This window comes from Musa acuminata, chromosome BXJ2-5 (genome assembly GCF_036884655.1).
Source record: "Musa acuminata AAA Group cultivar baxijiao chromosome BXJ2-5, Cavendish_Baxijiao_AAA, whole genome shotgun sequence".
NCBI lineage: Eukaryota > Viridiplantae > Streptophyta > Magnoliopsida > Zingiberales > Musaceae > Musa > Musa acuminata.
Window position 1 is genome coordinate 37,431,141 of NC_088342.1, and position 27,640 is coordinate 37,458,780.

Below are 27,640 nucleotides of genomic sequence, written 5' to 3' on the forward strand. Positions count from 1 at the left end.
CATCTTTCTTGATTTTTAATCTCATGAAATTATTAATAAAATCTATCTTTCTTAATTTTTAATCTCGTAAAATTATCTTTCTTAATTTTCACTATAGATACCAATATAATTTTTAAAAATATAAAGATCAAAATATTAAAGATAACTAAATATATTAGATAATCTATAATTAATATGTACAATTATACTTTCATATTAATATTATAAAGATCAAAAGATTTTTAAACAGATCCGAAGTTTATTGGATACATATAAATATAAAATTTTTGATGGGAATTGATATAATAAGTTTGAAAAAAAAAATACAAATAGATATTTATTTTCATCATAACCGATGAAAATAACGTCTAATAATCTTAATTACGTAGTTCAACGAATAAGCTCATTTACTAATAAAAGTAATTTGGCCCAAATCTAGATCCGAAAACCTGAATCCGGCCGCTGGCTTCGGATTCGGATGGATGTTACCCGATCCGCTTTCACCCCCTTCTTCCTACCTGTTCGCTCCTGCAACACTCCTGTATGAGTGTCGAGAGAGATCGATCGACGGTGATCTCGTCACATCGCGTCTTCCCTCTTCGCCCGCCGTCTTCGGTTCGATTAGGTTTGTGGAATCAGATCTCCTCTCTTGGTTTATTCTTTGTGTTACTCTTTTTCTTCTCGATTGGGAATGGTTGATTGTATCGTTTATCAGTCGTGCTATCCTCGTCCTCGGCCACGGCGGCGTTCATTCGAGATAACTCCAAGGCTCGGGTTCTTCATTATTGGCCTCGTCGTCCGATTCCAGATCAGAGTTTTCTTTTTGTAGACTAAGAAGTCTTACATGGTTAATTTGTTGTTCTTACTCGAGTAGAGGATTGGATTCGAAAAGAAACATGACGATCTTATTTTCAAGGGGAAGGTATGATGGTTCTGTTCCTTTCTTCTCTTCTGGATCTTTGTCACTGTGAGATTTAACTCTGCTATGAGTGATGTCTTGATGATTTTGGATTAATCCTACGGCAACTGAGATGTGATATTACAAAGATTTGGACTTGATAGTGAATAATAGGGTAAGGATCTTGTAATCGTTAGACAGTAGCAGTGAAAGGCAACATGCCTGGATTGCATGCCTACTAATGGATTCGGGTCAAGTAAATGGAGCCTTCTTTCCTGCATCTGTTATAGCTACACCATTCCTCAACATGATGCTAGCATATTTGTTGTCATTGTTTCGGTCAAAGGCTTCCAATAATCTTGCTTCATATTCAATTTGAATTGACTTGATCCCCCTTGGTGATGCGGTCCATGTCTTTATTGGATTCTGTAGAAAAAATCTTAATGGACTAGACTAATAAATGGGACATTTTTGTTCAAGATGTTAGGATTTCCATTTTAATCTTTTTTGTTTGGTGATCTTAGCAAAAGTTGTTTTTTGAGTAAAATTTTCCGTTTTATGGTTTAGGGTTTAGATTTTTTTTTTTTTTAATTCCAAAACCAAGTAATTAGGTTATATGTATATATATCAAATATTGTTCTCAGATGGTCAACATATGCAACATCAATAAGCAAAGGGTAAAAACATACAAAGTCTCAAACTCTCAAGACCAGCATTTACTAGACTCATATATGCTTAGGTCCATCTGTGTTGCTTGTGTTGGTGCCTAGGAATGTAGTTGTCCCCATGAATGTATAATGCTACATATACAAGTCACCTTACTTTTATAAGATGATTTCATATGGAGTCATATAGAAGCTTTTCAGTTGACTGAAAGCATGCAGTTGATGCAAATATGAACCTTGGGAAACCAAGAGAACATAAATTCTTGTCAAAGAAATTGTACACATAAATAGTTCAAGAGAACCATTGAATTTTAGTTGCAGGAAACTTGCATACTTAACTATCACTATAGGTGGTGAAGGACAGATAATGTCTTATGTCCTTTGGGAGTGTTCATTGGTCTGTGTAAGATTTTAGAAGGACATTGAATCAGATCGTGTGACTAGGTTCGGAGATAAGGGGTTGTACTTATTGATACAGTCAGGTAGATGTGTTTCTCTGTTTTAAGCATCACAGACAGCAGTTAAGTAAATGATTATTTGTCTGTATACTTTCGTTATATCTGTCAACTTGTTTCAGTTATAAACATGCGATCTGTGTTTAGCAATATATATTTTTTAAATATTATGTAAGTTTGTGCTAAGATAATCTAGCCCGAAAAGCATCATTTAAATTGATGTTTCCTACATAGGAAAAATCATGCTGAAACTAAGTATTAGCTTATTTGGTTAACTGGAGTAGCTAAACTAAACAAATAATGGTCTGAGTTCTTGTGATCTCTTGTTTATGCCAACTAGAGGATCCGCTGATAAATGGAGGATTTCAACATGGAAATTCTGCATTAGATATGAAAAAAGAAACAATGATTATATATAATGTGGAGAAATCTTTTAAATCTTCATTAGAAATGAAAAAAGAAATGACGCTTATTTATAAGGTGGAGAAATCTTCTTTTTTATTAGGGTTTCTTGATCTTTTCGTCAGCGTTAAAATAAGTTCAAAATGTTGGTTAAGTTATGATTTGCTTGTGGTCTATTTAATGCTCTTCAAGTGGAAACTCTCCATATGAACAACTGAGGGACTATTTGGCTCTTTTTTTTTTTTCTTTGTACTTCTGTATTTAAAAGCAAAAATTAGAAATGTAGGATGTTATGTTGTTTCTGGGAACATCCTTCTGTTATTATTTTCTACTGGACTTTCAATAGCTATGCTCACTATTATTTTCTACTGGACTTTCCACAGAGAGCCTATCTCTCGAAGTTTACAAAATAATCTTTTGTTAATATATTTTGTTTTTAGTTAGCCATCACATACAATCTCACAAGCCAGAGGGCTTTTTATGATTTAGTTTCCCACTTTCTCTGTTTTTTAAAACTTCCCTTTTTTGGTGCAAACATATGTGACCTCATGTTCTAAAAATTTGTGTCAAGAGCACATCCTTTGACTGGCAAAGAAGGTGTGTGTCACAACTGAATCCATGTCTTTGTAATTTCTGAAAGGAAACTATCAACCTCATAGAAACTTTAGAAACAGAACTGCAGAATCTGTGACCATCAGTTTTGGTTGCTTTATGGTCAAGCTATTCTTATGCAATTTTAAAAATGATATTAATTTGTGACAGACAAACTCAAATATCTCTTAAACATGTACTTGGAACTCGATTGTACTTTGATTGCAAAATTTCAGGCTTTTGGTGTCGGACCTGAAACTTAACCTTGGTTTCGGAGCTTACAGGCTTAATGTAGTTAAAAAAGGTACAAGATGATGCCGGACATTTGTTCTGTAAGTTTCTTTCTATATGTGGTGAGGCATGTCACATTAGCTTGCTTTTCTACTTATTTATTATGAAGTTATAAACCATGAACCGAAACGGATCCTTTGCCCATTTATATAGTATTTGCTTAAAATAATTCATTGCTATTTTATCATGTAGGCGGAAAAGCAAGCTTATGCTGGAAAGAGGAGAAAACAAAGAGGTATTTCATTGTTCAATTCATTTAAACTTACGAGTCATAGCTCTAAGTGATTAATCTGTGACCTCTATATCACATTTGATCTTGCAGTATCTTCCTGTTGAAGGTTTAGCTGCATTTAATAAGGTCACTGCAGACCTATTGTTTGGAGTAGATAATCGTGTAATCCAGGAAGGAAGGGTATGCCCTCTTATCGTTTTGTTGCTTTATGTTGGAATTTTTTAGCCTTCAATACCGATGCAGAAAATGGTAACTCTTTGCATTGTTTACTAAGGTGTCCGGCCAGGTCTTTTACTTGGTCCAAGCTGTGTCTAACATGTAGGTGTACTATGATAGAGGGCAGGTTTTCAAACAGTGACCTTTTTATTATTTATTTTGTGTTTCTAGCAACTCTTGTGGTGCGGTACTGACCACCATCTACTGGTTTGAGTCAGGTTCTTAATTTGTTAGCCTTGATGATTTAGGTTGCTACTGTTCAAAGGCCTTTCAGGGACAGGTTCTCTTCATCTTGCAGCGGCATTTATTCAGACATATTTTCCCGATGCAAAATCTTTGATATCGTCTCCAACTTGGGGTGTGCAATGACCTCAGCCTGAGAATTTGTGGGGATGGCAATGAACATGTGTTGAATCTGAAGGTTTCTGTATTCTATTTAACTAACAGGTAATCACAAGAACATCTTCAATGATGCTAGGGTACCATGGTCCGAATATCGCTATTTTGATCCTAGGACAGTTGTGTTGGACTTTGATGGAATGATAGCCGATATAAAAAGTAATACTGGGTCTTGCTTTATGACAGTGGAATTGCATCACAACTTTATGCCTGGTCTGAATTCCTGGATCATGAGACAGGTGCAGGAACAAGCTACACTTGTAATTGTGGTTCATTGTCCGTGTGGCACAAAGTTGGTTCACTCTTTTGGGCAGTGATAGACAATGAATTGCTAACTTGGGCTGCTTATTGCATTACATATGATATTTTGGACTTGATAGTCATTGGTTTTGTGATTAATTAGGTTGAAGAAATGATGATGACTAGAAAACTCAGAAAATAATGATGCTTTCAAAGTTTCAATTGTATTGCTATATTATTTGATCTTTTCTTAGTGAAATGTATTGGTTTCTGTAACTAAAAAACTTAACAATATGCATAAAATTTGTTATTAAATTATAACTGGATCATGAATCAATATGATTTATGATGAAAAGATCACCTGTGATGCCATCTCAGATCATGGTTTCCAAAGGGGTATGGTGACTCCAGTAATTGTATTTTATTTGTTTAGTCAGGTGCTCCTCTTGCTTAGTCACAATGGTAAGAGACACAATGGTAAGAGATTAGAGATATGATCCATATATGTGCAGTTCTTTGTTCCTAAATATAAGATAGATTTTGCTTATTTTATGCCTTATGTTAGTCTCCTTTTTGCTTTAGGCAGCACCAAATGGATCTTTCATCCTATTACATGGATGTGCACACAATCCGACAGGAATCGATCCAACTCCTCAGCAAAGGGAAAAGATTTGCTGATGCTACTCAAGAGAAGAAGAACATCCCATACTTTGACATTGCCTACCAGGTTATCTAGCTTCTAATATAAATGTTGTCTTTGGCTCTTTGCAATATGATTTGTGCCCTAATCTGGATACAACCTATTAGGGTTTTGCTAGTGGAAGCCTCGATGCAGATGCATATTCTATTAGCCTGTTTGTGGATCGTGGTTTGGAGCTTCTGGTTGCTCAGTCTTACAGTAAAAAATTAGGTTTGTATGCAGAAAGAATTGGAGCTATAAATGTTGTTTGCTTATCTTCAGATGCAGCAGCAAGGTATAATGTGAAATCTACATTGAAAACATTGCACATCTTGATTCCTATTTTACTTATGATCTCTTCCTCTTGTAATCAGGGTAAAAATCCAGCTGAAAAGATTAGCCCGGCCAATGTATTCAAATCCTCCTGTTCATGGTGCTCGGATTGTTGCCAACATTGTCCGAGATCCAAATCTTTTCGATGAACGGAAACAAGAGATGGAACTAATGGCTGGACGAATAAAGAATGTTAGGCGGAGACTCCATGAGAATCTCTCTCAAAAAGATGAGCGCAGGAGTGATTGGTCTTGTATCCTCAAGCAGATTGGCATGCCCTCATATACTGGTTTGAACAAAGCACAGGTATAACAAATGCTAATATTTCAATTTTAACCCAGAATCAAAATTTAGCTTTGCTTGATGTTCTTGCTAAGGTCAGCCCTGGTAGAATCTAAAATTTTAATCCGAAATCAAAGCTTAGCAGTATGCATGTGAGTGAACTCATCACTAGGGCTTGACATCCTCGTCGAGACTGGAAAATAACCATGATCAAACTATAATATGGTTAGAATCAGCTCATCCAACCGGGGTGGGGTTCCAGGTAGAGATTTCCTGAACCATATGCCACAAAATATTTACACCCAAATTAATGATAGTAGACCCATTTAACCTTATAAACTGACTCAGTTTTCTCTCGCACTGATTCATATAAACAATCAAGCTGCAGTGCGAGTGGCTGCAGATTTGGGTGATGAGAGTTCCCCTAGATGCAAGGGACATGAACCCAAAGTGCAGCAAACAAGATGGTTACAGTCTAACTTCCATCACCGGCCATTACACAGAGAAGCATTGGGTGGCTCGGTGCCCTGAAGACATCCCCGACTACAAACTTCCATCCCGAGAGCTCTTCGTTCATCTGAGCCTGTGCCTCCTTGTCGAGCTCCTCATACCGAGTCAGATCCCTTCGAACGGTCCTCAACAGGATCACGAGACCGATACCGGCAAGGAAAAGCGATCACCATTAGCGAATTGAGGATCGAGAACCAGTGAGTGAACCTTGGCCCCCTCCATCTTCAAGTAGGCGTCCCTGCGAGAGGGCCACTCGATGTCGCTCTCCACGAATGCAACCTCATAGGTGAAAACGATGGGCTGGTTCTCCTCCGCCGTCATCGCCACCTTCGTGGGATCGCACTGGATCTTCGCCGGGTACTTGTCGTACATCTTGAGATTCTTGACCGACTCAGCACCGTGCCTGCTGAAGCTACAAGGCACGACGACCTCGAAGCCGACCACCATCCATCCGGGCAACTCGGATTCCGCCTTCTCCAGGATCGCCTCAGATGCATCCCCCGTGGTCGTCACCTTCGCCACATGGGCATCCTCGAACTCGTGCACCAAAACTGTGAACTTCAGGTGGTTGAACACCTAGTAGGCGTCGCCGATCCAGAACCCCAGCGGGTACCCTGTCCACAGGTGGTGGAGATGGCCCTTCTTGGTGTACCGGAACCGGATGGCGGTGAGGTTCTCGAGGATCAGGTTAACCGTCGATCCTCTTCTTGAGGAGGCCCAAGTCGTGGGCGGAGAGCGGGTCGGACCGGCAGCGGAAGACATCGGATTCGTTCGTGACCATCTTGAAGCGGTACAGGGAGTTGTCAATGCGGCCGCCCATGAGAAGCTCCCCGAGGTTCTCGGCGCTGTCTTTGATCCCCTCCACCGGGCGGCAGAACGGGAGGCTGTAGTAGCTGAAGGATATCTCGGTGTCGATGGAGATGAGGGAGTTTACCTTGACCGGGATGGCGCCGCCGGCGGGGTACCGGTGCGGGTAGCTGCCGGGAAGGTAGAACCCGTCGCCGGAACGTATCGCCAGGCAAGAGATCAAAATCCAGAGGCCGAGGCCACCGAAAAATCCCATCTTGGCGCTGGATCCTGCCGCGAAACCCATCTCTCATAGATCCGGAGGGAAAAAAAAGAAAGGATATCTTGGGATTTACGGGAGATGGAACAGTAAATCTATACATTAAAATATGGCAAAAAATAAGAAACATTAGATCGAATCGAATCGATCAAACAAACAAGACAAAGGAAACCCAATGGCAGACAATTTATATTCTGTGCATTGTTCTTTAACATCATCGAATGTAGGTTTTTGTGGCTGGTGGTGGAAATATGATGATGCAAATGAATCAAACATCCTAATAGCTTCATCAAAATGAATTATCTTTTAAACCCAGTAGAGTTATTATTATTATTATTATTATTTTGATTTAGTTTTCTTGCTTTGTGAGAACTTATTGATACGATTCCAAACACTCACTTCCAGCATATGTTTGTCGCTCTTGCCACAGATCTCACAGACATCAATTGATTTGCTGCACGCATCTAGAAGCAATACGATTTGACATAATCTGCGGTCGAAGGATCTAACCGTCATTTGGGGCGTGAACGGTGGGATCTTAATTGTACACTGAGAGAATCGCAAACCGCCGCATGAAATCCCCATCGCACCCCAGTGTGATGGCAGCGCCTCTTGCAACGCCGCCGCCACCACCTCTGATCTCCACATGGCAACTGAGCCGAAGGCGAGACACGAATCTATCGCCGCCCCCTCATCCCACAAACTACCGGAGCAGCAGCCACCCCCGCATGAAATCCCCATCGCCCCCCAGTGTGATGGCAACGCCTCTTGCAACGCCGCCGCCACCACCTCTGATCTCCACATGGCAACTGAGCCGAAGGCGAGACACGAATCTATCGCCGCCACCTCATCCCACGAACTACCGGAGCAGCAGCCACCCCCGCATGAAATCCCCATCGCCCCCCAGTGTGATGGCAACGCCTCTTGCAACGCCGCCGCCACCACCTCTGATCTCCACATGGCAACTGAGCCGAAGGCGAGACACGAATCTATCGCCGCCACCTCATCCCACGAACTACCGGAGCAGCAGCCACCCCCGCCCGATCCGACCCGCGTACATCGACATCCACAAGGTACTGCTCATTCTTCTCCTTCCCTCGTAAGATTTTCTTGCGTTCGCTGATATATGGGATACGAAAGCGAAAGGGGAAAGTCGGCGCCACGGCGGCTCCCGTTACCGATAAGCTTCCGGCGGAGTTCGCGAATCTCTACAGGCAGGATGGGCTCGCCGGTGGCCGTTTCATAATGCTCGACGGCGACGCCTCGAGCCCGTCTGCGTCCTTTTCCTGGTAACTTCGTGATCTATGCATAGCTATTCTTATATTTTGTTTTGTAAACAAACACTTTGTTGTGCGATCGCATTGTATTGATTCATTATGGTAGTACACTAATATGTTTAATTTAGAGTTGTGGTCTTCATTTGTTCATTTTCATCAAAATTCATCTTGTTGAAATGGAGTCCATGTGAAAAAGGATAGATTTTGCCGCATTATGATTTGTAGCTATATATGCCTGGAATTGCGATTTTGCTTTAATGTATCCTTGTGGTTGTTGATTTGTAACTACAGATGGTATGCAAGTTGAAGGTGGAGTCAATGCGGATGAATTATCTTGAAAGGGCCAGTCATATGTATCCATATATTTGTGTGATTCGTAAGTGTTTGAAATTGAGGAATTTTCTTTAGATTTTGAAGTCTTTGCTGCTTACTTCAAACTCTACCATTATCACTATCATATGTTCCTGACATACTGGCAGTTAACTTGATCAGTAGAACTTTGTTCACTTACCTATCGTAATGATGAGGAGTCAAAACTTCAGATTATAAAGTTGGAGCAACCTTAATTTTCTGAGTCTCCAATGAACATTTTTGAAATAAGAAGCAGATGTACAAGGAGTTGTTAATTAAGGATATTTGAGAGCCTTCAGACTGTTCATGGGGCCTGAAACAAAAGTCTGAAGCTAAAAGGAGAGCTTGTGGGATATTTGGTTTTAGTCAGGCAGTGGTTCTTCTATCTTCTTCTGTTATGACAATTGGCTTCCTCAAGGCTTTCCTGAGAGATTTTAGTTATGCTAGCAGAAAATTCTGGCATAAATATACAGGTAAAGGCCTCTGATCTAATTGTAAATAACCAATTGTCCCTGCCTCTTGCAAATAATTCGCTACCATACTTTGGGAGGTGGTAGAGAAATGCATATTAGTGAACAATCTGATATTGCTAGTTGCTTTCTTACAATGTATTCAAACTATCAGTCTAGTAGTTGGTATAAGTTTCTCTGGCACAGTCAAAGAAGAAGTCCAAGGCATGCAATAATTCATTGATCAGCCTTGAAACATTTCGACTCAGGATTGCTTTGTGAAATGCAATGTGTTGCAGCAATCCTTGTGTGTTCTATCCCATGATAATTCTGAATCTATCGAGCATGTTCTTTCAGCCTGCCCTTTTCTGAGTAATAATAAGATTAACTGGCGTGTTCTCATATTGAACCAGGAATTGCAGTGACTAGCCACTAATGGATTAATGATGGTATTACAAATTCCATGTGGAGATATTTTTGCTGCTATTGTTTGTATAAAGTTCTCTGAAAGTAATGGCAACACATTCAAAAGAAAGTTTGTATAAAATTGTCTGTTATTGTTTGCTGGTATAGTTTGTTTCGGTAACATCTTAAGTTCTTGTTCAATGTCATTCCATCCAAAAGTTTAAGCCAGTAGACAAGGCATGATCTGATTTATATTCTGAACATTATGTTGTTATATTTCATCTACGTTCTTTCCAAGAATTTTGGTCCAATTTTCATTTATGAACCTTTTAGGGTGAAGTCATTTCTAAGGCCTTCAAATTCTTTTTTTTTTTTTTTAGTGGGATAGAATTTGGCTTGAGACATGGTTCATGATTCTTTTGTATGCTTTGAAAATTGTAACATCATGCCAAGTTTGCAAAGTGATGTGATTGAGAGAAGTCGGTCAATGTGCTTGTTAGCCAATAGCCTGGTAGTTCTGATTACTGTAACAAGAAACTAGCATGAATGGAGTAATGCTTGTACCTTTTAGCGTGTGCATAAGTTCATACTAGTATCATCATGAAGAACTATCACATCTTAGAAGTACTTAGTGTTCATATAAAGTCACTTTTCTCTTGTTGTACCTCATGCTGATATTACTATGGACATTTAGGCTTCAACATGGACAGCTATGCTGGCACCCATGTCTTATGTTTACATTATGTAGTGATCCAAATGTGAGGATGTTTTAGTGTTTCTGATTTGCTTGCTGAGGTCTATCGTTAGGGCTCTTTTAACAATGGATATCATGTTATTGATTATCGTAAGGTTTCGGGTTCGAATCTCGTCTTTTGCCTTTTACCTTTTGCAAGCAAGGAAAAAGAAAACGATTTTTGATAATTACCAGTGTCATTTAGGTCTGAGCTGCATAAGTTCCAAGTTTTAGAAAGCCACATGAGGGGGAGGAATACCATGGAAATTTATGGGAAGCAATCATGCGTCGAGATTCAAGATGCAGTGATCCCAAGTTCTTATTGTTTCATTGTAATTCCGGTGTGTCGTCATTGATAGTCAGTGTGGCACTATGTCAGAAATAAATCATTTTGTTGTCCTCCACTGCGTGGGAAAAGATGACGATATTCGCATCCTTTCTGCAATGCAATGCAATGCATCTATATCTTTATGAAGCATAAATGCTCTTGGGAACATTTGGGAAATGGATTCCAGAAGCAGATTTGGGAACAACAGGAATCCAAGAAAGAGGAAAGTTGACATTAGATTTGTGAGATGAAGACAGCAGTGAAGCATTTCTCGGCACTCACAGCCATTTCTCTTTTTTGTTCTTCTGAAGACCTTGCACTTCCGTTCCTTTTGTCCACAATCATTTTTGTAGACATTGTTAGGCAATTATGGAACTGTATGATTCTTTAAGCGTTAAAGATTTTGTCAGTCATATGGAAGGTTGTATCAAATTGATAAGAGTGGATGTGCACTATCTGGAGACATAAATTTATTCCCTCTTTTTAACTATATTCACAAGGGTGATTTGTAGGATTTGAAGCTCGATATGAGGACCTTTGTATAGGTTCAAACTTGGTGATATTATTACCAAAGAGAAGTTGATTGATGGCTTGTTGAACTGTTGTTCTTTGTGATTTCTATTGAGGCAGTGGAAACTGGTGTGGTTGCCAACAGCATGGATCCAAAGCCAGGCTATCAAAGGACAATGATAGCCATTAGTATATGAAGGTGTGAATCTTTTGTGATTTGGATGATCAAAGACTTTTGAGTTTCTCTATGAGTTGATCTTCTCCATGTGTTTTTTTTCTTATTTAAATATTACATAACACGCATAAGATAGATAGACTTGTTAGATATTTCTCTCGGCGATACACTTGACGATTTTTATGTAAGATGATATTGTTTGTGTAAAATATGATAAATAAAATATTAATTAGAACATTAAAGAAAAGAAATGCACTATAAAGTATTGGTTGAATTCCTACTTAAAAGGATACAATCATATGATCTTTCCTTGCCTTGTAACAAATTTTTATTAGGGGAATCTTGGGCATGTAATAAAACTCTGTTATGGGTACCGACCACAAATAATAGTAGAGATGTTACTCGTGGCTTCTTGTCTGCCATCACAACCAGAATCTCTCTCTATCTCTCTCTCCCCTGCTGACCCCATAAGCCACATGAACACCATGCTATTTACAAGCTTCTGTGGTGGCTGGAAAGCAGCTCAGCGTCTGAGGGAAGGCTGTGAGACATGTACTGATTGGAAGGGCGAGCTTTTTTCTTCTTCTTTCCTTATTTGCTCAAGTCCTACTTGTTGAGGGGTGTAATGATCATGGCCGGCATGCTCCCCGGCGTGGAGTGCGCCCGGCGGCGGCGATTCCAGAACGGTGGCTCCGTCGACTCCCTAACCAGCTGCTCAAGGAGATCAGCCTTTCCCCTTTGCACAACCGGGCATGACATGCATCCCAGCAGTAGCATCTCCATGGTATCAGAGACCTTCTCAAGTCTATACTTGCTCATCTTCCTTCCTTGGGCTAACACAGATGCAAAGTCATCAGCAGAGATCCATCATGAACAAGGAGATCCATGAAGAGGCACTTGGACATACTGCTAGGGAAGCCAGGGAGAGGTTGGATGCAAGGCTAAGGATCAAAAGGTACGTATACAACATGAGCTTTGTTCATGCCATTTGCATCTGCTTTCTTCTCTCATGTACCACCGTCGATGAGTTGCAGGCACAACAGCTTGGGATGCATGAAGCTGGGCAAGAGCGAAGGGTGCAGCCATGGACGGCTGCACAGGATCCTTGGCAGCGTGCAGAGGCAGGTGTTCTCTTCCAAGAAGAGTACCAGGAAGTTTAGCTGGAGCAAGTTGAGGTGGAAGGCATCAGAGCAAGCAGATTGTGCGGTGTGCTTGGAGGATTTCCAGGAAGGAGACATGTTGGTTCACCTGCCATGCGCTCACAGGTTCCACTGGAATTGTGTGCTGCCATGGCTGGAAAGCAGCTCCCATTGCCCATGCTGCAGAATGACAATCTTTCTTGGATAGCTGATCAATTCTGCAAGTAGCATTTAAAGATGGAAAGATCTTAATCAGTGTTCTACAGTAAATTAGTGGACCAATCTACTATTCTATAACTTAGACCGAGCATTGTATTAGAGATTAAGATTGCTGCAAAAGTTACAGGAGTTTTTTGCTACTCTTGTGCAAATTTGATGGAACAACTAAGCAAGTAAAAAAGAGAGGTTGATATATCTAAATTGATTCTGATGAAGGATGAGGAAAGAATGATAACACATGTAAATCCATTAAGACCTTTTGGATTTGAGAATATTCACTATTTCACTTTATCTTGTAACTCATACTGAGAGAAGTTTTAGGCACTGAGTTGTGTAGTGGGAGTAAAGATTTGCTTGGCCACTATGTTAGTCTTGATCAACTGTGAGAGCAAAAGCTATCTCTTCCTTGGGATTTAAATTGGGATGTGTGATTTCACACCTTAAATTCAAGCATATTTTCTAACAATTAAGGTCAATTTTATGTAGTTCTGCATGATTATTAATCTGATATAGGCCTTTTGTAAGCTATTAGGCACAAAGAATCAGATGAAAACCACTAATCTAATCAGAAGACAAGTGTTGCAGAATGGATATAATTCCTTCCTCAGGTAATGTTCATTCTGCATTACTGATTCATATTTTGCAGTATGATGTATGGACACAAAAAAAGAAGTGAAGTGGTCTGCTCCTCTTTGTTGGATGTAAACCAGTCTGCATTTGTCAACATCAAATATGAAACTTTAGTTTTCTTCTCCACCTTTATTTGTCCACAAGTCAGGTGAAATAGACTGATACAAAAATCAATTTTGTATCTCATGAGTACTCACAGATGATCAGATTTTTAATTTTTAATTTTTTTTTTTTGGAGGAAAATGGGCTTAGTTTCATTCAAAGCACATTGAGCAAAGATGATTTATTTTGTGATCAGCTGGTGTGTCTCCATAATCTCAGGAATTATCTTCTTTATATTATGAAGAAAAAGGAGGAGAGAGAGAGAGAGAGAGAGAGAGAGAAAGGTAGTTCATACACAAAACCAAATATTCTGAGGAATTGATCTCTGTGATTAAGGATAAGACCAAATTGCCAACATATGCTGCATATAATATTCTTATCAGTGCAGAGGACCATCTAATATTCTGACATTAATTGAAAGGAATCACAACCACAATCTTCTATTTACACATTCTTCATACAAACCATGTCGTCACCGTCACCATTTTCTAGCCACAAGGGGATCAAAAAGATCTACTTTGATCGCCTATGTGATATGGAAAGATCTCTCCTGCTGCTTTAAATATTATTAGTTTCTTAGCTTCTCGGATTACCACTAACCATAATCAGTAATTCTATATCTTTTACTCAACCGATAAACATTTACACTTAGCAAGAGTTGATTTGATGATTCGATGCAGGTTGTGCAACAGGTTTAGTTTTATATCCACTAAGATTTAGAAAGATGTATAAAGGTTTGTTTAGTGTATTATCCTCGATTTTATTTTGCATCAGTAGCTTAGCTCAATGAATCGACTTAATAGGTCAATCATTACATTACATCAAATTAGATTATGATAATTAGTGTTAGATTCGACTTAATATTGAGACATAATAAAAGGGATTGAGTAGGAAAGGATTACTTATGGAACATCACAGAGTTATCACTAGACTAAACCTCACATATGTTATATTAAGATCTAATTCTAGACCATATTAAGCTTCGAAGAGAGCCCAAGTCATTAGATGAGAAAGATTATAAAACTTTAGTTTAGTCTTATATCAACGGTGAGTTAAGATTTAGAACAATTTATAATGGTTTGATGTATTTCTGTAACTTTAGTTAAGCATTTTAGACTAATTATTCAAATTTAATGAGGTTAATAGACCAATTATCCTATCAAATAAAGTTGTAAAAGGTTGATAATTTCAAATCAATTCTAATAAATCAGATGACATCGACAGTTGATATATATATATATATATAGAAAAAAGATATAAGGACTGGTTGTTATGTGATGAGAGATAAATGAGGAACATGAAGAAATAATGGAGACATTGGTACCATCTCGATAATGGAAGCGTGTCCCTATTATGAAACGACGACAGCCATTAACAGACACCAAAGGAGAATTATTGTGGTTTTGGCAGAGTGCGTCTAAAGCTGATTGATAGAGAATTGTGTGAATGAGACCCACCCCATGTAATAATGGTAGTTGTCCCAATAATAGCATCAAAAGCTGATCGGATGATGATCATACTTGGTAGGTAATCCAGTGAGCCGAGCCAAATGGGAAGAAGCATGCATCAAATGCAAATCTCAAATTTTATTATTATTATTATTATTATTATTATTATTATTATTATTATTATTATTATTATTATTATTATTATTATTATTATTATTATTATTATTATTATTATTATTATTATTATTATTAATATTATAAATAGTTAAATAAGACTTAACTGATTAATCATCCACCTGATCAAATTCATCAATGGTTGAACCGATAGATCATTTGTTCAGACAAGAAGCTAACTCGAAAAGGTAAAAATACCAAAAACTATAACGTGGGGGGGGAGGCACTCAGGCCCCACTGCTCGCAGCCTATCCCCGTGAGAAAATTCTAATGTTTAGTTTGAGATCATACAACAACATCTGACATTTAGGATTATCAAGGAAATAATGTGAACCAAAAGAAGTGGAATAAATAGAACCATTTAGGATTTGCTACAAGATCAGCATATTCACAGTATCATAATTATACAGAGGATCTTTTTTATGAGTTGGACATAAAACTCTCTGTAACAGCTTCCGTAACATCACCGCGGCACAGAGGGCATACACTGTAAGCACCAGTAGCAGAGAAAGAGAAAATCAAGTTCGAGGAGCCATGTTAAAACACTTTTTAAATATATATATATATATATATATAAAGAACAGGAGGGCTACAGAGAATATTAAGTAAAATACCCATGAATTTCTTTGAGCCATTTATCGACACAGGCCATGTGATATTCATGGTGGCAGGGAAGTATTCGCACGACGTCTCCATCCTCGTAATCAGCCAGGCAGATGTAACATCTGTAAAACAACAGTATGTACAGAATCAGGGAGTGAGCATATAAGTGTGAAAGAAACTACATAGAAACCCCTTTCGCGTTTCATCAGCAGCATGTTTCAGTGCATAATTAGTTGAAGTGAGAAATCTGTTCGATGACAAATTGAAAATTAGAGGATAGATCAACCAGCCATGTAAAAATTGCAGATGAACATCCTAAACATGTTTGACATTGTGAATTAGCAATCTTTTGTAACAGCTCAAAGTTTCTCTCGTACTAAATAGCTACAGTGAAAGAGAGATCACCGATTGCTCTTGTCTGCATGGCAGTCGAACATACATAGCAAACTCAAATTTAATAAACATGTAGTGATCAAAGGTAAATACCAACATTATATTCATGTGATAGATAAAATTTCAGTGAAGCCAAAATATTGGATACTAGCAGTTGGAATCAGCTGCTTGATTAAATATTCATAATTCCCCACAAGAAGCAAGAGACAGGATCATCTGTGTTGACGGAATGCAAGCCCAAATATATTGTGGATCTGATCGTCGATAGATCTTGGAGATACTGGAACATGTTTTGAGAACTAGAATGAAAACTATAATATAGTCCTAATTTAGTTTCACAGACTGCATCTCGTGCATAATCAGCACAGGGATCTGAAAATAGTAGCATAGAGCATCGTACACATTTAATGCTAAATATGGTAGTGTAATGGTTCTAATTTTCCAGGGACAACAATATGAACAGATGAAAATGCTTACTGTTCCACATCATTTTTGCTCAAAGCAGTGTCGAGTTTTTTGTGAATCTTTGATGGCAAGGAGTTGACAACTGATTCCAGTGCTGGGACTGAGACCACAGAAAGTGACAGTGATCCAGGCTGGCGATGAATTTCATCCAAAACCTGCAGAGTAATCATGTCAATGTAAGGTACAAAGCCGATAAAAGAGCATGAACTGTAATAATTAGCAATAAGTTTCTCCATTGCATTTAGATATTTCTTGGCATCATCACCTACATACTATAAAGAACTTTAGCACCAGTGATAAGCTTAGTTTCATAACCCGTTCAGTTTCTTCATCCATAAATATTCTTCTGAGGGCAATGAAGATTCAGCAGTACTAAACAAACAATACAAAAATAAATGATATCAGATATAGTAGTCTAAACTCAATAAACATTTCAAGCAAGAAGGCAGCAAGTAAAACTAGGGGCACATAGTCCGTTCATCGTACTACATCGATTAGGATGAACATGTTACAGAAGTAGTACCATGTGCACCATAACAATAGATAAAACTGTCAATTGCAGGCAGATTCTTTTTTCTATAATAGAAAAGAAGAAAGGAGATGACTCTGCCCCCTCTCCAATTTTCTAAAAATAGGAAACATACAAACGTCTAATTCACTTGAAGTGCGAACCTCAATCTTGAACTACATCTGCAGTCATTTCCTTCAAAAATAAATATAGGCATCTTTGACATTAAAAAATAACTTTTAATATTGTCCATCATGATTTTTTTTTTTTTGAACTGGAGATGGAAAATATCAGCTCCATTTTAAATACAAAAAGCTTATATACTCAAATTTTGGTAACATCTCTCAACCATGGCTAAAATCCAAATTAATGTTGAAGCCTATATCAGAGTACAAGCTTGAAAGTGAAGTTAATGGAATAAATACATGAGTGATCATGAGCATTCAAACTTCAAGAAGTTTAGAGAATGTGCTTAACAAAAAGCTAACCACTTGAATATATAGGAGGAGAGCTGAAACAAAAATACCCACCTCAAATAAAGCTTCAGCTAACACAAAAATTCGTGCAATACTGGCTCGGGTGCTCGACACTTCAGTCATTAACAATGTGCAAGAGCATGTGCCATCTTGGTGGAGACCTGATGGACAGGAAGATGCTTGTCCATCATTATTATTAGATCCAGAATGAAGACGCTCCCTTATCTGCACTGAGGAAATTTTTAAGTCCAAATAACTTAAGATATGTACTTGATTGAAAACTTCAGATGCATGCATTAATGATAAGGAAAGGGTTGAAAGCTTTGTACCTAGAACCATAGTATCTAAAATTATTGCCAAACAAATAAAAAGGCAAATATTGAACAACTACAAGAAAAGATATTCTGCAAATAAAAGAAACAACATCAACAAAAGTATTAAATCACATCATTAATTCCATAATGTCATCAAAGTTGGTGACCCATGAAGTCATTGAAAAAAGAACCTTGATAATGTCGAGAAGCTGCTGTTAAGTGTAAAGGATAGAAACTTACCTTAAGCAAAGGAAACTAACATGTGACAACTTGAAATAGAACTTAATAAAAGATCACCTCAGATCTCGTATGCCAACTGACTCCATTTAGTCCATGGTGTCTCTGCCGTAAGTATAATGAATCATCTTCAACCCCATCTCTAAAAGCATGACCATCAATGTCTAGTAGCCACCTGTCCTGATATCCTAGACCATTATTCTCTGAAATTGAAGATAGTGTTGCCGAGTCAACAGTCATGGAACTGTGTCTAGAAAAGGCATCCCAGAAATGTCTTCTAGTATTCCTCCGTGACTCGCTACTAATTTCCTCCCCAGAGCCACTGGGAACATCAGAAGAGACACTGACCAAATCAACATGAAGTAGACTTCCATTTCTCTGCTCACCTGATCCAGTTGATGTTTGGGCATCTGAACCAGAAGAGGTTGCACCTAGATGATCTTCACTTGAAAAATGCAAAGTTGAGGATAACCTTGGAATAACAGAAACGTAATCCGTATTGGTACTGTGGTTTCCCACAACATCATCTGAGGGGTTAACAATCTCATTTGCATGTAAATCTCCAAGCTCAGGTTGATGTATGCTACGTGAGAAACTTGGCGAGCTATGGGAACTACCATTTGCACAATTAGCAACGTCTGATACCGTTGCTAAAGCGGCATCAACATTATCAACTGGTTTCCTCGAGGTACTTGGTAGACCAGAAGTCCTCTCAGGTTGGAACATCTCCAGGCAAGAGGTTTCCGAGCCGTCCCAATTGATGCCATTATTGCTTTGATTATTTCTCATGTTTTCATTGGTGGAGCTAGAAGGCCTATGGTCTTGTGAAAAGTTTAATGAAGACTCCTTGACTGAGATCTGGATATTAGAATTTAATACAGAACCATCCAGTCTTGCTTGACTGACTGATTTCTCCGTTGGCATATCTTCAATCTGCTAACAAGAATGCCATCAAGAAAACCTTTATAGCCTGTTAACATCAACCTATTTAAAGCATAGGCTAGAGATGTAGAAAACATATGAGTAATGCCCTTATGAATGGATATAAGTTTTGAATAACCACAAAAAGCAAAACAATAGAGACACAAAAAGATATTACAACAGACACAAAAATGCACCAACGGCATTCATTGTCAAATATACTGGATAGGAAATGTATGCTCAAATGATGTCAATACTCTTAAAAGTAACAGTAAGGTTTCCTGGATTGAGAAATAATTTCTTTTCTTATAGCTTCCACCACATTTTGGTGAAAGTGCAGAACTTCTTTTACTAAAAAAACAATCCAATTTGTTGTTTGGCAAGTTAAAGATATCATAATTTTGACTTTGAATGGAAACTCTCATGTGATTCAATGTCATGTTTAGGAGTCAAGGAACCAAGAATCTTGTCTTCAGATAGATCTTCTAGAAGTTAAAAGACTGTTGTCTCTCAGAAAATTAAAAAAAAAAAAGGGGTGTAACCAGGCTCCCGCCAATGTGGGGCCTCAGAAAATCAACAAACCTAAATTTAACTAAAAATGTTTACCTCATCCAAATTTACCACTTACATAATTACCACCCTGACCATTTGGAATCACAAATTTTGTACCTTGGAGGATAACATAATATGCCTCCTTGGTCCAATATAGAGAATTACACGAGCAGGGTGCTTCTTTCTATAAGAAAATGCCCAACCTCAAAAGTCTTGTTGTTATCTCTAAGCAGAAGCACAAAGCATTTTTGAGCACATATCAACTTGTCTATCCAATATTCGAAGGTGCTCATTCTCATCATGAGTCACCATGTTTGTGTAACCACCTTAGGTCACCATCCCATCCATCCTCTTAGAAGTCATTAACCATGAGGATTTCCAGATTACTAGAATATGCTGCCTCAGCAAACCGAGCAAAAAAAGATTAGAGCTTAATAAGAGACAAGGACTGCAGACCAATAAGACTCCTTGAAAGATATCACAACACCAATCATTTCAGGCCTCAATGAATCAGAGATCCACTTTCCCGGAGATAATCCTAATCTTTCATATCTAAAAAACTTGCATTATTACACTATCAACATCGTATCATTATGCTAATCGAACGAGACAGAAAAGCATAAATAAATAAACACATACATACATACATACATATAATAACCATCGTGGGAAAAAAAACGACAACAAAACGAATACCTAAGCAACCATCTCCCCAACCAAGAAACCAAGAAATCCAGTACGGCTAATAGCTATCGAGACAAGCAATCAACCCCAAAGAACTAAATCGTGATCGTTGAATTAGGACCTGAGAGGAGCCGGAGGAGGAGGTGGAGGCGGCAGAGACGGCCGCGGCTCCGCCGCAGAGGAAGGCGGCGAGCCCGAGCCTCGGCCGGCGTCGCGGCCGGTGGCGCGGCAACCGCGGGGCCATGCGACTGCTTCCTGAACCCATCGCTTGATTCAGAGCGAAAGGAGGAGGCCGAGGAGAAGCGGAGGGAAGGAAGAAGGCGGCCAGCTGTGGACGCGGCCTTCAAATAGTTTCGCCCCCTTCTTATTGTCCACAAACAAAAAAAAAGAGAAATGGAAATAAATAATAATAACAACAACATATATTTGTTCAAAAAAAAAAAGGAGCCAATTTGGGGATTACATTACCCTCCAATAAGAGGTGACATCACCCCTGATACTTTTCGAGGATGATTCAACCCATGCACGTGTATACAATAATGATTTGAACTCTCAAAATTGCTATATTATATTTTATTATATTTAAGTTTAATACAGTCATTATAAATTTTTTTTTCCTAAAATAATGTAATTTGTGTTTTTTCCCAAAAATATATTCAAAGAACTTCCATATGGCTATTAATCACCTTATAAAAATTAAGAAAATTAAATTTGATTTAGTCAAGTTTAGATCAATTTTTATGAATAAAAACTTAATTCACAATTTAAATTTACTCAATTTTCTCGAAATGAGTCAAGGAAAAAAAGGTGGCAATAAATTCAAACGGGATATAATTTCAGAAGATTAAAAAAAGTAGAGGCTGAGAATTAGTCCATACAAAAAAAATAAAATCATACTTATATACAAATATATTAAACATATAGAATATGATATCTTTTCATGATAATTATGATGATAATAAATAATGTAAGATGATAAAAGAATAATTGGGATGATTTTTTAAAAAAAAATTATATTTGAGATTTTTTTAACAACATCTCAACTTTTAAAAATTCTCATCAAACATTTCTTACAGAGTAAAAATATAGTTTTACCCCTAGCTCTCATCGTATCTACCTCCACCTCTATTCATGCGCATCCTTTCTTTATCCCATCGAATTTGTCGTTGTCTTTACAAACTTCGCTTACCCCTATCAAATTTTGCTCGTTTTGTTCTCACGCGAAAAAGAAGGGGACAGAGAGGTAGAGATGATGATAACACTTGTCTTCTTCTCTGTAATCCTCGTACATGGAATGAGGTATGATCAAAAAAATCAATAATTTTTTTAAAAAATATATCTAAAAATAAACTAGAACAATAATTATAATAAAAAATTTTAACTATGGTAAATAGTTTGTTGTCACCTGTGTAAACAATGATAATATGCTCATATCCTAATCTTAATTTACTCATAAAATTCTTTCTCTCGATCATTTAGCCTCTCCAAGTCACACATCTCACCTATTATGTAGTCATAAATTTGAGTTAATATGACTCCTGATTTAACATCTACAAACATGGAGTTGATCGGAAAGATTCAAGGCAAAGTGAAAGCCAGCAGAGCTGTGACTGCTAGGTTTGACCTTCAGATACCAACCCAGTACAAAAGCTCATCGGCAGAGCTATGACTCTGGGGAGAAGAAGATGCATCCTCCCCAGCCTTCACCACACGGCGGTCCTCCCCCCACTGGGGGTCCTCCACCTCCGGGGCCAGGCGGGCCTCCGCCTCATCCACCACACGCACCGCCGCCGCCCGGCCCTCCGGCTCCTCCTCGTGGTCCACCGCACCCTTGAACAGTCACCTACATCACGTGATGCCACGTCGATGCACGTACTCTGCCATGCATGAATGGAGTAGGTTGATATATACATAAATAAGTGCACTGCGGACTTGCTTATGAAATAAATATATTGTATATGTTTATTATGTAATTAGTGTCTTCGTTACAATCTTGGTTTTATATGATGGAATGAGTTGATGTGATTTAAGATGTCTTGGATGAATTAAAATGTTTGTGTCTATAAAAAAACCTACACAGAATAATTTTTGAAGGAATAATATTTTCTTTTTATCAAATAATAATTAAATATTAATCACAATTAGAAGAGATTAATCTGAGTTTTCTTTGTTGGGATTAATATTAATCGAGGAATATTCGTGGAAGTATTTGAATTTTGAACGAGTTCGGTTCGGCACTTCAGACCGCGAGGGTTAAGGTCGCTCTCCTAGCTGAGATGCTCCCCTTCGACCGTCGTCATGGTCTTCCCGGATTCTTCCATTGCCGCTGCCTTGTAGACCTTCTCTTCTTCTCCTCCTGCTCCGCGCGCCGTGGACCTTGTCCCATCCCCCAACCCTCACCCCTTGGTCGAGTACCTCGTGAACCGTGCTCTGTCGCCGAGGCATCCAAGGCCACCGAGGCGATTGCGCGCCTCACATCCACGGAGAAGTTTGACGTCGTCCTTAGTTTCCTGAGATCCCATGGCTTCGATGACTCTTACCTCAGAAAGATTGTATCTTTTCACCCCCAAATCCTCTGCTGCGACGTGAAGAAGAATCTGGCCCAAAGTTCCGGTCCTCAGCGATATGGGCTCTTCGGACCCCGAACTTATCCGGATCGTCATGACTCACCCCTGTCGCATGGTCAAGCTAAGCATCGATTCACTCCTTTCCATACCGGAGATGTGGGGAATGTTGGGCTGGCAGTCCATAAATTTAGCCCATAGTGGACTTGGGCAGCCGACAGCTCACCCCCTCTTAATCTAACCCTAATTAACATTAAGGGGGGTGTGGTGGCTGCGTTTTGGAGGCAGAAAAATGTATAAATAGGGTAGCAACGTGGGAGAATCAAACAGCCATGAGATTCCAAAGAAAAGGAGGAAAACAAGGCAGAAAAGGAAGAGAAAGAAAGGGAAGAAGACAAGGACAACGCAGAGAGGCTGTTCTCAATCATCTACTTATCTCAGGTTAGATCAAATCTACAGTAGATTCTTGCTGTAATTACTTGGGGAGGTTTTAGATATTGTAGGCAGTGACGTGATCCTTGTATCCCAGTTATTCTCTTGTGATTGTTGCTAGGGTTTAGGGCAAGATATTGAGATTTGTATATTCATTATTCTCATAGTGGATTATCTCTAGTTTGCCCCGTGGTTTTTACCCTTCACATTGAAGGGGTTTTCCACGTATATCTTAGTGTTCTATTTGATTGTAGTTCTATTTAATTCCGCTGTGTATTATGGTATTCTAGTATTTGTTCATATACAAAGGTTATTCCTGTTTATATCCCCATCAACTGGTATCAGAGCAAGGGGTTTTGGTGATTTAAATTTTGAACATGGAGGACAATAATGTTTCTCGCATGATTAGTTTAAATGAAAACAATTGGATGATATGAAAATCAAGAATGAAAAATCTTTTGTATTGCAAAGATTTGTATGGACCTTTGCACGGGGATAGTGCAAAACCCATAACTATGACAGATGATGAGTGGAAGAGGTTAGATCGAAAAACAATTGGATTTATTCGACAATGGCTTGATGATAGTGTCTTTCACCATGTTTCTACTGAAAGTTCTGCATATTCTCTTTGGAAAAAGTTGGAAAGTCTCTATGAAAGAAAAACAGCTGGGAACAAAGCTATTTTGATCAGAAAACTTGTGAACCTAAAATATAGAGAGGGTGCTTCTATTGCTGAACATTTGAATGAAATGCAAAGTATTACTAACCAGTTATCCTCTATGAAAATGTCTCTTGATGATGAGTTGCAGGTATTGTTACTTCTCAGTTCATTACTAGAAAGTTGGGAGACACTGGTAGTTTCCCTCAATAATTCTGCGCCAGATGGTGTTGTCACTATGAGTCAAGTAACAAGTAGTTTGTTGAATGAGGAGTTGAGAAGAAAGAGTTCGACAACATCTCAGAATGATTCACAGGCACTTATCTCAGAGAACAAAGGAAGGTCAAAGTCTAGAAGCAGTTCACGCATAGGTAGAAGCAAGTCAAGATCAAGAAAAGATATTGTTTGCTATAATTGTGGTGAGAAAGAACATTACAAGAATCAATGTAAGTAACCTAAGAAGAGCAAGAAAAAGGGAAAAGAAGTGGAGTCTATAGAGTCAAAAGATAATATCACAGCTACAATGCAGGGTGGTGATTATTTGATTTTTGTCTCCTTCTGATGATATTTTTTCTTGTGTGTGTCAGGATCTTGAGTGGGTGATTGACACAGGTGCTTCTTATCATGCTACACCACGGAGGGAGTTTTTTGCTACATACAGGTCTGGAAATTTTGGTGTTGTCAAGATGGACAACTATGGCACATCAGACATTATAGGCATGGGTGACATCCATTTAAAGACCAACCTTGGCTGCAAGTTGGTGCTTAAGGATGTGAGGCATTTGGTTGACTTGAGGCTGAATTTAATTTCAGTTGGAAGGCTAGATGATGAAGACTATGATAGCAGATTTTACAAAGGGCAATGGAAGCTCAGTAAGGGTTCTCTTGTTATAGCTAATGGAAAGAAATGTCATACTTTGTACAGGTTGCAGGCTAAAGCTTATGGTGAGCATTTAAATGCTATAGAAAAAGACTTCAGCATTGAGTTGTGGCATAAGCGATTGAGACACATAAGCGAGAAGGGGTTACAAGCTCTTTCCAAGAGAGAGGTATTACCAGACCTTAGAGGTATACATCTGAACCCTTATATTGATTGTTTGGCAGGTAAACAACATAGAGTTTTATTTGCTAGTCTTGCTTTGTCTAGAAAAATGGATGTCTTAGACCATGTTTATACAGATGTATGTGGTCCTTTGAGGACAAAAACTCATAGTAGATCTGTTGATGTTCTTGGTATAAGTGGTGCACTTTATTTTGTCACTTTTACAGATGATTTTTCCAGGAAAGTTTGGGTCTATGCTTTGAAGACTAAAGATCATGTGATTAATGTCTTCAAAGAGTTTCATGTCAGGGTTGAAAGGGAGACAGAAAGGAAATTGAAATGCATAAGATCAGATAATGGTGGTGAGTATACATGATTGTTTAATGACTATTGCAGGTCACATGGGATCCAACATGAGATGACAGTTCTTGGTACACCTCAGCATAATGCAATTGCAAAGAGGATGAGCTGCACCATCATGGAAAAGATCAGATGTATGCTTTCACAGGCCAAGCTACCCAAAAGGTTTTGGGATGAAGCTTTGAGGACTGTAGTTGATGTGATCAACTTATCACCATGTACAGCCCTAGATGGTGATGTTGTAGAGCATGTATGGTTAGGGAAAGATGTTTCCTACAAGCATTTGAGAGTGTTTGGTTGTCGTGCATTTGCACTTGTTCCAGATAATGAGAGGTCCAAGCTGGATGGTAAGACTAAAGAATGTATTTTTCTTGGTTACTCACATGATCATTTTGGTTACAGGCTTTGGGATCCAGAAAAGCAGAAGGTGTTTAGAAGCAAAGATGTAGTCTTCTTTGAGGATCAAACTTTTGAAGATTTGAAGAAGAAGGCACCAGCCAATACTTCTGCAGAAGGATTAGCAGATTGTGACCCAATTACTCCTCCAGTATATCATGGTGATGGGGGAGATGTGCAGGAAGATAGTGTAGAGCCTGATGTTGATCTACCTGCAAGACATGTTGAGCAAGAAGAAGTTGGAGAGTAACTTCCTACAGAACCTCAGTTGAGAAGATCTTCTAGACAACGTCAACCTTCCAGAAGATACTCTATAGATGAGTATGTGATGCTTACTGATGCAGGTGAACCAAAGAGTTACTAGGAAGCAGTTGAAAGTGAGCAGAAAAAGAAGTGGTTAGTTGTTATACAGGAAGAAATGGATGCTCTTTAGAAGAACCACACTTATGATTTGGTGCTACTACCAAATGGAATGAAGGCCTTGAAGAACAAGTGGGTTTTTGGGTTGAAGACTCAAGAATATTGTTCTCAACCAAAGTACAAAGCTAGATTGGTTGTGAAAGACTTTGGTCAAAAGAAAGGTATTGACTTTGAAAAGATTTTTTCTCCTGTTGTTAAAATGTCTTCTATTCGTGATGCTCTTGGTATTGCTACTAGCTAGGACTTGGAGGTTGAGCAGTTAGATGTGAAGACAGCTTTCCTTCATGGGGATTTGGATGAGGAAATTTATATGGAGCAACCAGAAGGCTTCAAAGTTAAAGGTAAAGAGAACTTTGTCTACAAATTGAAGAAGAGCTTGTATGGGCTAAAGCAAGCTCCAAGACAGTGGTACAGAAAATTTGATTTATTTATGATAGAAAATGGATAAAAAAAACAGCTTCAGATTATTGTGTATACATCAAATGGTTTGGTGAAGATTTTATTATTCTATTACTTTATGTTGATGACATGCTTATTCTTGGAAAAGATATATCTAAAATTGATAGATTGAAAAAGGAACTGAGTGAGTCTTTTGCAATGAAGGACATGGGGCCAGCAAAGTAAATACTAGGTATGCAGATTTTTCGTGACAAGAAAAATAAGAAGATTTGGTTATCACAGGAGAAATACATCGAGAAGATATTGGAAAGATTCAGTATGAGCAATGCAAAACCAGTTGGTTCTCCTCTTGCAGGTCACTTCAAGTTGTGCTCAGAACAGAGTCCGTCAAGTGATGAGGAGAAGGAGAAAATGCAAAATGTTCTTTATGCTTCAGTAGTTGGAAGTTTAATGTATGCAGTTAGTGTTACTAGCAGATTTCTTGCAAATCCAAGCAAAGAGCACTTGGCGAAATGGATTTTTAGATATCTCGTAGGGAGCTCTAAGGTTTGTTTAAGCTTTGGAGGTGGACCATATGTGTTGATAGGTTACACAAATGCAGATATGGCAAGAGATATAGATACGAGAAAGTCTACTTCAGGTTATGTACTTACTTTTGCAGGGGGAGCTGTGTCATAGCAATCAAGGTTGCAAAGGTGTATTGCTCTCTCTACCATAGAAGCATAATATATTGCTGCTATAGAGGTATGCAAAGAAATGTTATGGATGAAAGAATTCTTTCAAGAATTGGGGCTGAAACAGAAAAATTATGTGATGCATTGTGACAGCCAGAGTGCCATCCATTTGTGTAAGAACCCAATGTTTCATTCCAAGTCAAAGCATATAGATGTCAGATACCACTGGATTCGAAATGTATTTGAAGAGAAGCAGTTGCAGCTTTAGAAAATTCACACAGATGACAACGGAGCAGATATGTTGACAAAAACTTTACCAAAAGAAAGACAGGAGATATGCCGACAGTTGGTCGGCATGGCTTCA

General features: G+C 38.6%; 3 protein-coding genes and 1 pseudogene across 9 annotated transcripts; 2 read left to right on the forward strand and 2 right to left on the reverse strand.

Annotated features, from left to right (window-relative positions):
* Positions 1–448: 448 nt before the first annotated feature.
* LOC135612669 (aspartate aminotransferase P2, mitochondrial-like) lies at positions 449–6,356 on the forward strand (annotated as a pseudogene). The gene is made up of 8 exons (XR_010487039.1): positions 449–604; positions 695–901; positions 3,474–3,516; positions 3,604–3,693; positions 4,951–5,095; positions 5,176–5,342; positions 5,422–5,686; positions 6,051–6,356. The product of XR_010487039.1 is annotated as an aspartate aminotransferase P2, mitochondrial-like (transcript).
* On the reverse strand, positions 5,988–7,265 carry LOC103985178 (transmembrane 9 superfamily member 11-like). The gene has a single exon (XM_065109234.1). It carries the CDS (start codon positions 7,263–7,265, stop codon positions 6,861–6,863), a length of 405 nt encoding a protein of 134 aa, XP_064965306.1. The 3' UTR covers positions 5,988–6,860.
* Positions 7,266–7,740: 475 nt separating this feature from the next.
* Positions 7,741–12,964, forward strand: LOC135612670 (probable E3 ubiquitin-protein ligase RHY1A). Of its 3 annotated transcripts, none has more exons than XM_065109232.1 (5): positions 7,786–8,311; positions 8,379–8,527; positions 8,807–12,250; positions 12,324–12,421; positions 12,501–12,964. In XM_065109232.1, exons 3-5 carry the CDS (start codon positions 12,092–12,094, stop codon positions 12,811–12,813), a joined length of 570 nt encoding a protein of 189 aa, XP_064965304.1. In that variant the 5' UTR covers positions 7,786–8,311; positions 8,379–8,527; positions 8,807–12,091; the 3' UTR covers positions 12,814–12,964. The 3 variants fall into 3 exon arrangements, 2 of the variants coding, with proteins under 2 accessions (XP_064965304.1, XP_064965305.1); XM_065109233.1 differs by having other exon boundaries at positions 12,327–12,421; XR_010487040.1 differs by lacking the exons at positions 12,324–12,421; positions 12,501–12,964 and having other exon boundaries at positions 7,741–8,311; positions 8,385–8,527; positions 8,807–11,368.
* A 2,543-nt stretch (positions 12,965–15,507) lies between these two features.
* Positions 15,508–20,703, reverse strand: LOC103985168 (uncharacterized). 4 transcript variants are annotated; one of them, XM_018825992.2, is made up of 7 exons: positions 20,453–20,703; positions 18,561–19,107; positions 18,235–18,377; positions 17,678–17,848; positions 16,652–16,794; positions 15,793–15,903; positions 15,508–15,665 (listed from the first exon to the last, which is right to left on the reverse strand). In XM_018825992.2, the coding sequence occupies exons 1-7, from the start codon at positions 20,594–20,596 to the stop codon at positions 15,599–15,601; spliced, it is 1,326 nt and encodes a 441-aa protein (XP_018681537.2). In that variant the 5' UTR covers positions 20,597–20,703; the 3' UTR covers positions 15,508–15,598. The 4 variants fall into 4 exon arrangements, with proteins under 4 accessions (XP_018681537.2, XP_009401073.2, XP_018681536.2 ...); XM_009402798.3 differs by having other exon boundaries at positions 18,235–19,107; XM_018825991.2 differs by having other exon boundaries at positions 18,235–19,144; positions 20,453–20,591.
* Between the last annotated feature and the right edge of the window lie 6,937 nt (positions 20,704–27,640).

Excerpts from the sequence above, each read along its gene's own strand:
- LOC103985178 (XM_065109234.1), bottom strand. The coding sequence starts at position 7,265 with ATGGGTTTCGCGGCAGGATCCAGCGCCAAGATGGGATTTTTCGGTGGC.
- LOC135612670 (XM_065109232.1), top strand. The coding sequence starts at position 12,092 with ATGATCATGGCCGGCATGCTCCCCGGCGTGGAGTGCGCCCGGCGGCGG. Across the intron at positions 12,251-12,323 it reads CCAGCAGTAGCATCTCCATG|CAGAGATCCATCATGAACAA; the intron begins GTATCAGAGACC and ends CAAAGTCATCAG. Across the intron at positions 12,422-12,500 it reads GCAAGGCTAAGGATCAAAAG|GCACAACAGCTTGGGATGCA; the intron begins GTACGTATACAA and ends GATGAGTTGCAG.
- LOC103985168 (XM_009402798.3), bottom strand. The coding sequence starts at position 20,596 with ATGGGTTCAGGAAGCAGTCGCATGGCCCCGCGGTTGCCGCGCCACCGG. Across the intron at positions 17,849-18,234 it reads GTTGGCATACGAGATCTGAG|ATAAGGGAGCGTCTTCATTC; the intron begins GTGATCTTTTAT and ends TCCTCAGTGCAG. Across the intron at positions 15,666-15,792 it reads TGGCTCAAAGAAATTCATGG|TGTATGCCCTCTGTGCCGCG; the intron begins GTATTTTACTTA and ends TGGTGCTTACAG.